Source organism: Epinephelus lanceolatus, chromosome 2 (assembly GCF_041903045.1).
Source record: "Epinephelus lanceolatus isolate andai-2023 chromosome 2, ASM4190304v1, whole genome shotgun sequence".
Lineage (NCBI taxonomy): Eukaryota > Metazoa > Chordata > Actinopteri > Perciformes > Serranidae > Epinephelus > Epinephelus lanceolatus.
In genome coordinates, this window is record NC_135735.1 from 14015992 (window position 1) to 14031190 (window position 15199).

At 39.4% G+C, this 15199-nt stretch overlaps 1 protein-coding gene across 1 annotated transcript in view; it reads right to left on the minus strand.

The window, feature by feature from the left end:
* The window catches only part of map2k5 (mitogen-activated protein kinase kinase 5), a 79577-nt gene that overhangs the window by 16571 nt on the left and 47807 nt on the right, over positions 1-15199 (minus strand). The window contains exons 20-21 of the mRNA XM_033617653.2: positions 8329-8390; positions 7166-7211 (exon numbers count right to left, since the gene is read on the minus strand). Coding sequence (XP_033473544.1) covers positions 7166-7211; positions 8329-8390 — 108 coding nt within the window. The remainder of the gene's footprint in view (positions 1-7165; positions 7212-8328; positions 8391-15199) is intronic.

Here is a 15199-nt window from a genome sequence, read left to right on the forward strand (position 1 = left end):
CTAAACAAATGTATCCATTGACTCACAGACACCTCTTTTGCCATTTCAGTCTATGGGGAAAATGTCTTCTTGGGCCACATAGTATCATGTGATGGATGTAATTACACTGTTCGGCTACTACAAAAATTGGTTTTAAAGTCCTCACATTTCCTGGTGGCCTGGCTTGGATGGAAATGGTGACACAGAGGTACCTTGGGAATTTCAACATAAAGGTGTATCTTGTAGTGTAAGAATTAATCCCTAATCCAGTAAAAGTGATATACTGCATAAATTGATCAAGAAACAAAACCATATAACCATGTTTTATGCATAAGTTCTTATAAAACTGAGTGAGATGCATTTATATGTGTTAAAACACTGTCATACATAACAAAGTATTCATAATATGAGTTCACATTGTATCCATACGCTAAAGAACACACACATTCAAATATAACCTATCGTACTCTGTATAATGATAACTCACATACAGTCAGGTCCATAATTATTTGGACAATGATACAGTTGTCGTCATTTTGGCTCTGTACACCACCACAATGGGTTTTAAATGAAACAATGAATACCTGCTTAAAGTGCAGACTCTCAGCTTTCATTTAAGGCTTTTTTCAAAAATGTAGTATGAACCGTGTAGGAATTACAACCATTTCTTCACACAGTCCCCCGACTTTAAGGGCTCATAAGTATTTGGACAAACTAACATAATCATCAATTAAACAGTCAGTTTCAATACTTGGTTGCAAATCCTTTACAGTCAATGACTGCCTGAAGTGTTGGACACATAGGCATCATCAGATGCTGGGTTTCTTCCCTGGTGATGCTCTGCCAGCCCTTTACTGCAGCGGTCTGCACTTCCTGCTTGTGTTTTGGGTGTTTTGCCCTCAGTTTTGGCTTCAGCAAGAGAAACGCATGCTCAATTGGATTCAGGTCAGATGATATGACTTGGCAATTGCAGAACATTCCACTTCTTTGCCTTAAAAATGTCTTTGGTTGCTTTTGCAATATGCTTCAGGTCAATGTCCATCTGCACTGTGAAGCATCGTCCAATGAGTTTTGAAGCATTTAGTTGAATCTGAACAGATAATGGTGCCCCAAACACTTCAGCTTTCATGAGTTGTATGTGTTGAAGCTTGTGAACACATTAAACTCGATTGCATCGGACTCTGCCTGTCTCCAGTGTTTCTTTGAGTATTACTTAGCTGAATCCAAGGTACCAGATTGACATCAAAGGGCAACGGAGAAGTCAAGTGGAGGACAAGGTCGGGAGCCTACAGGCCCACTTCCAGGCACCGATTTTTGCCTCTACAATCTTTAAAACAATATGTATCGATGTTTTCACTCTGTCAATAATATCGGGTCGTTGATCACTGAATCTTTATATAAATCCAGATCAGTGTATCTTTACACCCCTAACGGTCATTCTGTTGCCATGAACTTTGCTCGTCTGTTACCATTAATCTTTTTTTCTTTGTATTGTTGTACTGTTCTCTCTCTTATTCACATCGGGAACACACTGTAGCATTAACCAATGAAAAAGGTTTTCTTTTCAGTCAGGTAAAGTTATAAAAAGGTTTAACTGAATAGGATGAAAATATTAATGGTAGGAACAAAGCATCCAGCCAAAGTAGCTGTAGCATAGAGTGTAAAGCTTCAGGGACAGAACCCATCAACGGCAAGCACGCAATCTAACAGCAGCCCTTTAAAGAACATCTAATAGGATAAAATCCCAGTGAAAATAATGACGTCAATAAAAGCTATACCAGTGATTAGAGAAACCACATGCTGAAACCTGATGAGCAAACTAGAGCTACTAGGTGAGTTCGTATAGTCATAAAACAACATTATTTGCTCAGTGTCTACACCACTGTGTGATTTCCCACATTACCTTCCAGGAGAAATGAGTTGCAGAAATAAAAAACTGAGAGCAAATGGTGGCACGTTCTGTAAAGCAAAGGGAGAGAGGAGAGAAGGCGAGCTGTGGCGAGGTGCATTAACATACAGATAGAATAGGTAAAGAGTTTTAATGTACTCGGGAGGCCGGGGGAACGGGGAGGTAGAGTGAGAGGTGGGGAGGAAAGAGGGAATCAGAAGGAGAGAGAAAGACAATCAGCGGGCTGGTGCCACAAAGGCAGGCATCCATGACCTTATATCTCACTTCACTGTGGGCAAAGGAAGAAATGGAAGGCCTACAGGAGGACAAAAATATAGGTAAAGGAAAGACGAGAGGGATGGAGAGAAAGTGGGAGCAGAAAACAGAGAGAGAGAGAGCTCTGAAAATTTGAAAGAGTGCACAGGGACTGAATGTGAAGGAAGTGGGGCAGAGGAGGAGGAGAGTGAGAAAAAGGAAACATTGACAGGAGCTATGATGAAAATGCCACCACGTGAGCTACAATGACCCCAAAGCATTTAAAAACCAGAAAGAAGGAGAAGCAGTGTGTGGTTGATCCAGGGTCCTGGATCAATTACAGATACACTGCATATTAATCAGTGGAGGTCTAATAAATAGTGATATCTGATATTCATTGTGACACTCATTGTGTCCTTGCATTACAGGGCTTGACGCTAACTTTTTTCCCAAGGAGCACATGTGCTCCTAAGTTGAAAAAGTAAGGAGTGCACAAAGAACTTTAGGGGCACAATGTAAATTGATCAAATAATGTGTTTTCCGTAATAAACGTGATGCAAATAGACATTTACAAGCAAAATTATTTAATGAATTTGCATACAAAATGTACAGAAAGGTAAAATCATCAAGTTTTGAAAAAGTAGGCCTATTGCAATTTAATTTTGTCTTTAATGTTATTATCTTATATATATTATCTTTGCAATATGATTATCTTATATAATGTTATTACTATCCTAAAACATTCTCCAGGTCCTCTGAAACTCTGCAGGACTTATTTCCACCCTGCCCAGCAGCGGTACTGTGGCGAGCGGTCCCTAACTGCGGGGAGAACGGAGCAGGCCTCCCCGGAGGTCCGCTGCTTTTCCCGGTCCCTCTTCTTTGCCACACTTTGACTTATTCCCACCCAGCCGACAGCCTGGCCATGGAGAACGGTCCCTAACTGCGGGGAGAACGGAGCAGGCTTCCCTGGAAGTCCGCCGCTTTTCCCGGTCCCTCTTCTCCGCCACACTTTGACTTATTCCCACCCAGCCGACAGCCTGGCCGTGGAGAACGGTCCCTAACTGTGGGGAGAATGGAGCAGGCTTCCCCGGAGGTCCGCCGCTTAACCCGGTACCGTCTCCTCCACACTTTGACTTATTTCCACCCAGCCGACAGTGGGACTTATATTCATTGTGCCAACAGTGGTTTGGAAAACCACCCATAACCGTGTCACACGGGGAAGAGGGAAGAGGGAAGGCAGCTGGAGTTCCTCCAACATTTGTGGTTAGATAATCATATTTTTTATTGACAAAAATATAGGCTGCTTCGGCTGTTTTTTTTATGCACACGTGCCCCTAAATATTTTTTACAGTTCGCACACACCTATTTTTAGTCGCAAATGTGAGTGAAATGCTTGCACTGTCGAGCTCTGCATTATTTTGTGTTGGAATGAAGCTTTGTTTGTGAAACTGTCTCATTAACAAAAACTACGATGAAATGTATGTTTTGTTTTTGTGTAGGACAAAGGACTCAAATCTAAGCAGTACTATCAGACAGAAATGAAAAGTGCATAACATTTTCTGCCAATTGTGTTTCCAAGTAACAGTGAAGTGCAGCCGCCACAATAATAAAAATTTTTGAGGCGTGTTTATGTGTTTCAGGTGGGAGAAATTAATTGTAGCACAGGTCAACACAGGATTCACAGGACTTTGTTTACTGATTGGCTGCAGGTATTCTCTGGCCTCAATTCGCCACTAAAAGTCAACTAAATTATGCTTAGCTTTTAGTTTTTTTCAGCAGCACTGTGTGCAGAGTGGCCACGGCTGCAGGTCGCACTTTGCTGGTGCTTGGTGTGTTTTCAGTTTAAGGATCAGTATCAGCTAAAATAATACAGATCAAAATCTGATCCTGTCATTTCTGTACTCTGCTGTGTTCTTTTTGTCCACCTCAGCCTAACTGGGGCTCTACACTCAGTGAGAATAAGTGTGTGGAAGTGAAATATAGTTGGGCACAACGTTGAGTAACTCTGTGTTGAGAAAATGAGGTTGGAAAGACACACAGATTAACTAATCTCCCAACACTAATAATTATTAGCAAAGCAGTGTAGGGAACATTCAGCAGTAGCTTCTTGTAGCCAGAGCTTAGTGTCGCTTTCAGTGGTTAAAATGACAAACCACCTGTAGTACATCATATCAGCTGTCACTAACTACTGTTGATTCTGTCAGAAACTTGACAACAAGCTTAAGTTAAACTTGGCTGTTGTCAGTTTGCTCTCTGAACGCAGCTGCCAGAACCTCTCAAAGACAGTTAAAGAGTAAAGAACCTCCACTCTGTGACACCACTGTAACAACACGAATTAACTGAGAAATCAAGAGTGAATTGTATCGTGTCACTGTCAGGGATGCTATCTGCCAAAGGAATATTGATATATGTTATCAACACAAGTAACAGCCTTAACAGAGTGAAATGCTGTTTGATGAAGTTCAACTCTTAATACAGCCTGTCACCTTGATTCAAGCATTAGCCTAATTATATGAGTTTAAGGAGGCAAAACATCCGATCAAAGGCCCTGACACACCAAGCTGTAGGTCAGCCGTAGTAGCAGTTCAGCTCAGTGCATGAGAAGAAAAACTAGAGTGAGGAAAGCAAACAAATGATTATAGTTGAGAGGGTGTGAGATCAAAAGACATGTCTTATATTAGGTGACAATATTTTTATTGCCATTGAGTCCTTTATCAATAACACTTCATCAGAGTTTGTGTTATTGTTTGCTCGCGCACGGTGAATATAATTTGTTCTTTCAACATTGGGTTGTGTTGTTAATGTGCTAACTGCGTCTTGAATCCATCTCGTCAGTCCTCCGGTTTCCATATTTTATTTAACCAATAAAGATTACCACCACCTGCTGGCATGGAGAGTCTCCTCTCATCCAGGTGCAGAATGCGCCTGCTAGTTGGCCATCGGCTGTGGTCTTTGCAGTGTGTTCAAGTGCAACATTTTGGCTGAGACACAGGTGATGGTAGGTGACCCAAGAGTCAGCCATCATCGCCTCTAGCTCTTTGATTAATCTAAATAGCGGCCATAATCAGCACTGTGTGAACCAAGTCATGGGGGACACGAGAAACCACAAGAGGACATGTGAAAGAGCTCATGAATTGGTCTCATCAAGTATTCTTCAACATTCTTCTTCACGGTGCGAATACAAATGCAGTCAAGAAGATGTGTTAAGTGGGCACTCATCTGCCAGAGCATAAGAGAAAAGAGGATTGGATGTGATTTTTCCATCAAACGTTAACCACATCCTCACCACTAGAGACTTATACACACAGGTATTAATGACTGGAGTCAAAGGTGTCACTCAACGCAAACAATGGAAGTTATGTTCAAATAAAGGTGAACAAGTCGCAAAAACTGAGCAGCACAATACAAAGACAACAAGCTCAACTTCCTCAAGAGAAGTAGTGCATGGTCTCATTCTCAAGAGAACCACTTCTGTCTTGAGGCAAGAATTCCCAGTGAGTGTCTAGACAACATTCCCCTTTACTCCTCCTTTCTGGTGTGAGACTGAGAACATACAATCTGTTAGCAGCTCTGCATTTACACCCTCCAGCCCTCTATCCCCACAACACAAACCACCCCCCCCCCACCCCCCCCACCCCACCCCCCTCTGTGGACCTGTCGCTGTCCTTGGTCCTAACACAGAAACCAGAGCGTGTTGCAACTCTTAAAAGGCAGTTTGTGCAAACTGCTGTGGCCTTGTGCTAATGCAAGAACAGAGGAAGTCATCAAGTCCATGTTGGGAGGGAGGCATGTGATTTGATGTGTATACCATTCAGACACACTCGCAGAACGAGCTGGAACCTGAAGTCTTCTTCCTTATCTATAAAACTGACTGCTCCAGAGTCACAAAGAGTGCTAAGAAACAATGAACTATGGCTTTGGAATCTGAATGTGAAACAACAAACCACAGCTGCCTTAAACTCAGACTGGAAGTCTCAGTAAATATCATCATTAAACGAATATTTCTACCCCAAATGACCATCTGAATATCACTCACCTTGTGTTTCATTAAATTTTTGAAGGTAAGTGTTTTTGAATCCGAACTAACCCTTTAAAACACCAAAGTCACATAAAACATAAACAAACTAACTGACTGAGGCAGCAGTAGACCAGCAGCTCCCGTGTTCAGTGAGGTAAAATGTTCTTGCCGATGGAGTCTGGCTTTGAAGAGAGCATAAATAAGTTTCACTTTTAGTTCAGTTCCCTGTCGGAAAGGGTCGTCTGCTTGAGAAATACTGAGCATATGACTGGATAAATGAGACTTGGATTATACTGCATGAATAAATTAAATAGATGTTTTGTTACAGTTTTCCCATTGTTAAACACGGAACACCAGAAGGTAAAGGTAATGTACAATAAATTAAAAAACTGACTAGTTTACATTCATGATAGAAGAAAATAGCTCTGGTCTCTACATGTCTCTAATTTTTAAATGAGACAGGAGGTTATTCTGGTGACAGCAAACTTTTGGGTTTCGAGAATTAATTATATCTGTTAAAATGAAAAAGTGTTCATGGGCATGCGTTCTCATCGTTACATGTAAAAAGAAAGGCAGACACACTTAAAAATAATTTCCTTTTTGTCCCTTGCTCAAATTTTCATTAGGGTATAACACTTAATTTTTGTAAACTAGAATTATTTGACTCTTCTACAACAGCTAGGCCTGATTCATTCAGGGTAGCTCCAACGCAGTGAATTGAACAAATTATCACTGAAGTAGGTCTCAATCCAACCTCAAGGTTTCTCGCTGACCTCTCTGACATCTTTCATTGGTACCAAAAAGTTCATTACTGTTGTTTCCACACAGCAATCCCAACTTTCAGGGTCCTTGACCCACAAAACCTCAATCATTGCGAAAAATACAATTGTGTATTTGAAAAGCTACAGAGATAGCGAAATTCAGTTTAATTGAATTTTTATTGGAATGCATGAATATGATCACTGTCTGTAGAGTTATTCAAAACTTATACTTTGTGGTCCTTGGAACTGTCTTGTTTAACTTACCATGAGGTTATTAGGGGCAGGCCTCTCTTTGGGTTGCCGTCGCATACTGAAAAAAAAAAAAAAAAAAAAAAAAAAAAGAGGGATACAAGCAGTCAATACTCAGCCACTATTCAAACTGTGTTTGTAAGTGTGTGAGAGACATTTTTGTTCTAACTTTTATTTCAACGGCATAATTTTCGTTTAGAAATTAATATTCAAGAGGAGGCTCGAATCCTTTCATGCCTGAAAGAGAGGGCTTGATTGACAATAAACACGATAACCTAACAACACAGAACATTTATTTCAAATAGAATCATTTAATTAATATTTCCAATTTCAATTAATATTTCTTGAGAACACTAAAAATGAAGCAGTTACCACATTGGCAGTGGATTTATGTGTGTTTTTCTGAGTGTCCTCTGCAGTATGTATCTGTACACCTTCTGTAAAACGACCTATATCAGGGACTTTGAGGAATTAGTGCAGGAGCCTGTATGCAGTTCGTCATGCAACTGGTTTATGTATTACAATGAATGGGCCATGACCTTCTAAGAATAGCCTGGGAGAAGATAATGCCAGGGCAGGTACCTCAGTCTGTCCTGAGAGAGAGGTGCTCTGTTTGAGTAAATAAAGCAGGCATGAGGGATAAACAACAGATGGTACAAACACACACTCCCCCACACACACTGCTTGCATGTGGTTTAGGTGTGTATGTACATGTTTGTACAACTGTAAAGGTTACAAGAAGCTAATGAATCAGACGTAAACGCAGGGTAAACATTGTCTTTGTCCTATTTTATCGGATAAATCAATCATTCCTTTTTATTCAGCAGTGCTGAATATCATAGCTAAACCCATTACAACCACAACGCATTAACACACAAGCAAATGCACTTTAATTGTATACTATTATACCTTTGATTCGCCTACAATAATTTGGTTAATCTATGTTAAATGCAGCTTGTGGTCTTTGTAATTGTTCAGTCTGGCTCCGTGGGGCTCAGATGGCCGACTGTGCCACACATATTAAGCTATTGTGAACTAGAATCCCAAACAAATGCACGACGCAGTCAACAGCCATTGAAAACACACACAATTCCATTTGAAATCTGAAAGTGTTGAATACAATAATTTCAGTGTCTGTCCTTCTGGAAAGAAAGCATGTTAAGCAGTGACTGACTCACCACTGAGTTATGAAGTGGACAAACTTCTCACTGAACTGGCCGACTGGAAGAACTGGAGGATCCTGTGAACAATATAATTCAGACAATAAGCAACATTTTAATCTTGGCCGATAACTCAATGCCATGACTGAAAGATGACTGAAAGATGATTTTGGGAAAATTCTATGAGAGAACTGTCCATTATTTTTAGTATTTCTCTAAACAAAAACCCATTAGCCCGTCTACTTAGGGAAATACTAGAAAAGATTAAAAAAAATAAAGGCAGCAATAAATAAACAAATTACATGGAATTGATTAAAAGATGATAATTAATTCTAAAGAAAAGGATTTTGTTATGGCGGAGGTATGGAACATGCAATATTTCCAATGACTCATCTGTAAAATGTGATAACTAAGATAATTTAATATGATATCAGGTGTAGTTTCTTTTGGTACATGGGTATACTCAAAAATTTGTGTGTGACAATAGGTGTGTGCATGTGCATGAACACACACGTGTCTTGGTGTGTTTATGTGAGTATTTATGGCACCCAACATCATGTCCTATGTTGGTAAAATGTATCTTCTGACTTAAATTTATCAACTGTAAGTAAATTATATCCTATGGAATGATATCTATTTTACCAGTTAAATTATATCCTTTGTTTTTATTTTATTTGTGTCTTGACGTCTTTTATTTTTATATTTCTTTATTTTTTTCCCTCTGTTTCTCTTTAATTTAATCAATTTATTTATTATTTTATTTGTACAGGAACAGTATACATTAAAAAGTGTTGCTGTATATATGCCAGTGTTAGCCAAAGATTTCAAGTGTTTCCCCTTGGCCAGATGTTAAGATAGCCACTAAAACAGAAAGACATAAAAGCATGCAAACAATTAAAACCATGAATCAAAACATAATTATAAAATATGCCAAATGGTTGGCACATGTGTTTTGCCTGTACATAAATTACTATGTCATCTGCATACATTTATACATTTGTCAGCCCCAACACATGCTGATAGCTTATCAATGATATACAGGCTGAAGAGGAGAGGTACAAGAATAGAGCCCTGTGGCACCCCAACATCATAATTAAGCATGGGTGACAATTCACGATTGACCTTTACACACTGGGTTCTCATTAGGTCCAATTTGAACCAGCATAAGGTGTCAGAAGAAAAATTTAATTTTGCCATTTTGCTGATTAGTATAGAACAATTTACAGCATCGAAATACAGTTCCAACAACCGTCCCCTTATCCTATTAGGCTTTGATATTTGGCTGTTGCAGTGGAATGATGGGCTCTGAAGCCAAACTGCATGGAGTTCAGTGTAAAGAAGCTGCTGTCGAGTTGAGCATTTAGTTTTTCTGCTGAGCATCTTTCAGTGACCTTGGACAAAATCAGGAGAATGCTTACTGGCCTGCAACTGCTGATGTTGGCAGTATCACCCACTTTAAAAATGGGTGTTATCATGGCCGAATTCCAGACCCCATAATATATCTTCTGATCAAAAGACATATTAATAATCTTGGTGATGGGATATGAAAGTGACTCTTTAAACTTCCTAAGGAACATAGAGTCCAAGCATGTCTGAAGCTTTTGAGTTTCGTAGGGGGTCTATCACCCTATGTACGACTGTTTGTGTGATGGGTGTTAAGTTAAAGACTGCTTGTGTCTCGTCCACAGACACAGAAGTAGTGGGCCTAGTGTTCAAACTCTGGGTAAAAGATTTCACTGGTTTACCAAAACAGGTATTAAAAGCGGTCATAATTTTCTTTGAGTCTTGTGTTAAGTTGCCATTCAAGTTAATTTGTATTTGGTGTTTTGCTTTGTCAGTGGTTTTCCCTGACAGAATTTTCAGATATTTTTCAAATTAATTTCAGTGTACCCTTTGCTTATCATATTAATGAAAAAGTTGGCTTTGGCCTTTCTAATTTCTTTGGGGACCTTTAATGATTTGTAACTCCAGTATTACTATGTCATATAATTTCATTAAATGCATAACAAATAAACAAATAATAAAATAAAACTAAGATTAAGAGTTTTTAATTAAATAGTAGATTAATAAATAAAATGCTGAATTTCTTGTGGAAAATAAATTAAAAAGTGATGTAATCTAAAGTTAATTGTTTTTTGTCCACTGGAGACAAAAAACATAGAAATAAATTTACAGATACACAGCCACTACCAAGTTATTGTGGCCACCAACTGCCATCCATCGAGCGACATTAGAACAGAATTTCAAAGGGCAAAAAGTTGCTGTTTCTACAAGCTTTAGTGCTTATTCAAAAAAGACAAGGTCCCAAAGGTGGACGAGTTAAATAAGATCAACACAACACTGTTTATGTCATTATATAATTACTGATACAACATACAGTACGTTCAAAGAGTATATCACATTGAAACCCTGGATCCGCTGAGGTTCAGAGTTAAATTCCTTCATTGTAGGAGCACTTTGTGTCTGATCTCAAGGCTGCATGCTCCACTCTTTATCCTCTGTATTCACTGTATTCATTAGCAATCAAGTTAATATACAAAACCTGCTGGGTGACACAACATTTGGCTCGCAGGGTCAACCAATCAAAAGATCTGGTGATTCAAAAGGGTAAAAATGCAGATTCAAAAGAAAGTACTGTATATTAGAGCTGTCACTGTGGTTTCTACCTGTTTCAGACTCTTAAATTTAATACTTTTCAAGACCTTTTCGAGATAGTTTGGACCCATTTGAGTGATTTTTAGGAAAAATTATCTTTTTCTGATTCAAGCATTGCAGAATGAAGTTAAGTAGCATATATGCAGTCCCGTGCAGAGGTAGGTTTTATGTAGAAATATGTTTATCAGAGTGAGTTAGGTTAATCAAGATTTTGCCAACAGGTGTGCAAGTATAAAGTAAAAAGAGACAGTATTTGGTTCAGTAGTAGGTCATCAGAAATAAGGACTTTCACACACTCTGTGACTCATTTTGAAAAAATGAAACAAAAAGACAAATAAATGAAATCACATAAAACATCTGTACCAATAAAAACCTCAAAAATTCAAATTTAAGTCTACTTAATGACTTTTAGGGCCTAATATTTATAAAATTGAATTTAAGACAATTAAGACTTTTTTTAAGGACCTGCAGACACCCTGGTTCATCATCGTGGTTTGGATTTCTACCACCATCATTGTACAGAGCTTCATGCTGTAATGGCTAAAAGATGGCAGTCGAAACAGCTATACACGACAATTTATCTATAATTGTTCATAATGTTATTACAAATTCTTGGATTCATTCCTATAATCAACTTGTTTATCAAAGAAAGCTGAATGCCTCTTTCTTTGACTGAGCTAAGATGCACGACTCACTGAAAAGAGCAAATCAATGCTACTGGCCAAAGAAGAAACACTTAAAAAGTAAAAGTGATTATGTGATTATATTATTTACATCTCACTGAAAAACTGGAGAAACAAAATAAGCACGACTAAAAACTGCAGCCTGTCTGAAATACTCATGAGATAGACAGTCTTACAATACAAATCTCTCTTTTTTAACTATAAATTTTCACTTCTTTGTACACAAAGAAGACATAAATTAATTTGTCTTCAGAGGACAAAAAGGAATATTTGAAATACTTAAAGAGAATTGAGGGTTTTTCTTTAAACCAGTGGTTATTGGCCATTGTCACTGTATTATCGTGTGTCTAGGTTAGTGTTTTGTTAATGAAAAATATGCTGGAATATGTTCTATAACAATCCATCTGAATCTAAATCTAAGTCTTAATACTGTTACCCAGAATAATATATGCTGTTTATATGTATATATGTCAAATGCTTCGGCTTTGGAACAGTCTTGTGAAGATGTCGGATCAGAGACTCGCCAAAAAGATTTTTAATTGGGACGCCTCCAACTATCATCCCTGGGCTAATGAGTTAAAATAATTATTTTATTTGAACAACTACAAACATATTGTCTCATAAAGAATAGCTACATTGTGGAACCTTACATGAAGTACAATCTAAACAAAAGACAAAGATTACTTTGTGCACAGTTGTGCTCAGAACGTTACCACTAGGCTTAGAGCCACCCCAGAGGAGGCCAGAATTTGTTTGTTGTGTAATTTAGGTGATGTTGAGAATGAGGTTCATTTCTTGTTTTACTGTCCTGCATATGAAGACATAGGGAATGTACTTTTAAGTAAAATTATCTCTATTTATGTTGATTTCTTTTGGTTGGATGATCATGAAAAATTTGAGTTTTGTTTCAGAAAGGGAACCTTTTTTGTTGCTGAATTTCTATGCAAGGCCTGGGATAGAGAGCAGAGTATTCTGTTTCTGGACTGAGTAGTTAAATAATATGCACTTTTGATGGTTACTGCAACATCATTGTAATGGTGTCTTATAAACCAATGAGGGTTGGGCACACTGATGTGTGCGTGACACAAATAAAAATCAATCAAATCAATATAAGGTAAACTACACTGTAGCCTCTAGTTTCCCGGTGCGGCGCAGGGTAGCGAACCCCATGCAGAGCTGGTTTCGAGCAGCGCAACCCAAGGTGCGCTCAGTTTGGTAGTTTGGCAGACCGAGTTGCGCTGAGATGGGTGTGGCGGTGCAGCAGGGGGAGGTGTCGACAGATCCAGCTTGGCGCAATGACAGTTTCGTGCCAAAAGGCTTCGCCAAAGGTGCACTAAAAGCTCGCCAGCTGAAACCAGGTCTACTGTCAGCGCAGGGGGAGCGCAGCCGGTGTAAGCCGAAGTTTGGCTGACCGGTGGACAGTGCGCACACGTCACCAAAACCTCACAGGCAGGTTTCCAGAATGTCAGGCACATTAACAATGCAATAAATACCCAAAAAAACACTATTCAATGCAACTATCTGCAATCAGCACATAAATGTATCTCTATATCGACTGTCCCGTCACATCTGATGTCAGATCAAAGGGGATTGGCACCGTTTGGCACGCGTAATGGAAACCCAACCTGATTTGATTAAGACAGCTGCAAACTAATGAGTTCACATCCCTCTCAGACAACCACAAACAGCCACAGCATCAGATAGGGAGTATATATTCAGCATCTGTCATCTTAGAAAAGTCAAAAGAAAAGAAACAGAGTGAGACTGCGAGAGAGAAAGAGAGAGCGCGTGCACACAAAAGAAACACAACATTAATTTACAATTGTGGTGACCTCCTCCCAGGCTACCTTTGCATCATTAGCCCCTGGAGGTCTGCTCGCAGTTCCGTATATTTGGACACTGCGAGCTTGGACCTCCCGGACCAAAACATCCGTTTCCTCCTGGGAGAAGTTTGGCCGTCTGACGCTGCTGCTCTCTTCTGCCATGGCGAATTGAGGAAACTCTCATTACGCCTTCGTGCGGCGCATTTAAAGGCGAGGAGAGGGGCTCATGTGATTGGTGTGATGTGAATCGGCTATGTAAAACCCACTCCACGCCTTCTCTCCTCCCTCTTTCCGATTTGCGCAGGTAGGAGGGACGGAGGTGGGAAAGAGGCGCAGCTTGATGACAACTGACAAAACCTGACTGACTTTTTTGCAAAAATAATGCTGATACGTGAGAGGATAGCTGGTAAAACGATGGCAACAGCAGGCTTGATTAAAAAAAGCTGGATGTTTGGATCTATTTTTCTTACAGTATAAATCTGCAAAGATAAAAAAGTGTGTCACAGTTTGGGGAAAAGCTGTAAATTCTACCAGTCTCAAGAGATACCTGAGGGTGGACATGGACACAGGTAATTAAAGATGTTTAATTCAGATGAATTTGTGAATAGTGGGGATGTATGAGACATTTCCTGATTTCTTTTTTTGACATTGTGGTTTTTCACTCTATCACTCTGAGGGATGGTGTGTGAGAACGCTTTGTGCAGTCTGTTTCACTGTGTCAAAGCAACAATGTCTTTCTGGGAAAGAGCGCTGTTTTCTCCATTAATGCAGGTTTTCACTTTGTTCACAAGGGTTTTTATTTTGGATTTTGCTGTATTAAGCTGGGAAGGAGTCATAAGATGCACCAGCTCACTGCAGCCTTGGTGGATTGTTTTTTTTACCAGTATTTTAGGTGATGAAAGAGAAAGTTTTCTTCTTTGTTTTCCAAAAAATTACTGTCACTGTTTCATGGCTCAACTGGCCTCCTCATGATTAATAATATGTTTTTTCCCCTATCATTTTGTTTTTTAAATAAAAGAAGGATTTAAAAGGAAAATCTTACAAGACTAACCAAACATTATGGCTCTTACAGCTAGAATCAAAACTTTTTAAATTACGAAGATGTCCACGGTTCTCTCAAAATATGAGGATGGAGTAGACCAAATGTGACTAAAACTCACACAGACATTTCATCTCAGGGTTAAGAATAAATCTTGCGGCCAAAATGAACAGTAGTAAGGTGTGTGTGTGCATGTGTGACTTGTGACATGTTGTCAATGGAGGGACTATGAACCGTGTCATGTAGAACAGCTGGGCAACACTGACCACCAGGGGAAAACTGAAAAAATGGTATTTTGATGCAATGAAGCAAAATGGTGCAAATGGCTCCAGCCCTTTTACTTTTCCATATTTTGATGTAAAATACAACATGTTACGCAGGTTAATTGCTGTATGCACTGCCGCATGGAAATTAATTTTTTTTTTTTTCATTTACTATAACTGCTTATCCTGTTAGGGGTTGCAGGGGGGCTGGAGCCTATCCCAGCCGACACTGGGTGAGAGGCGGGGTACACCCTGGACAGGTCGCCAGACTATCACAATGAAAGACTATTGCAATGAAAGACAGACAACCATTCACGCTCACATTCACACCTATGGGCAACTTTAAAGTCACCAGTTTACCTAACCTGCATGTCTTTGGACTGTGGGAGGAAGCTGGAGACCCTGGAGAAAACCCACGCTGAACAC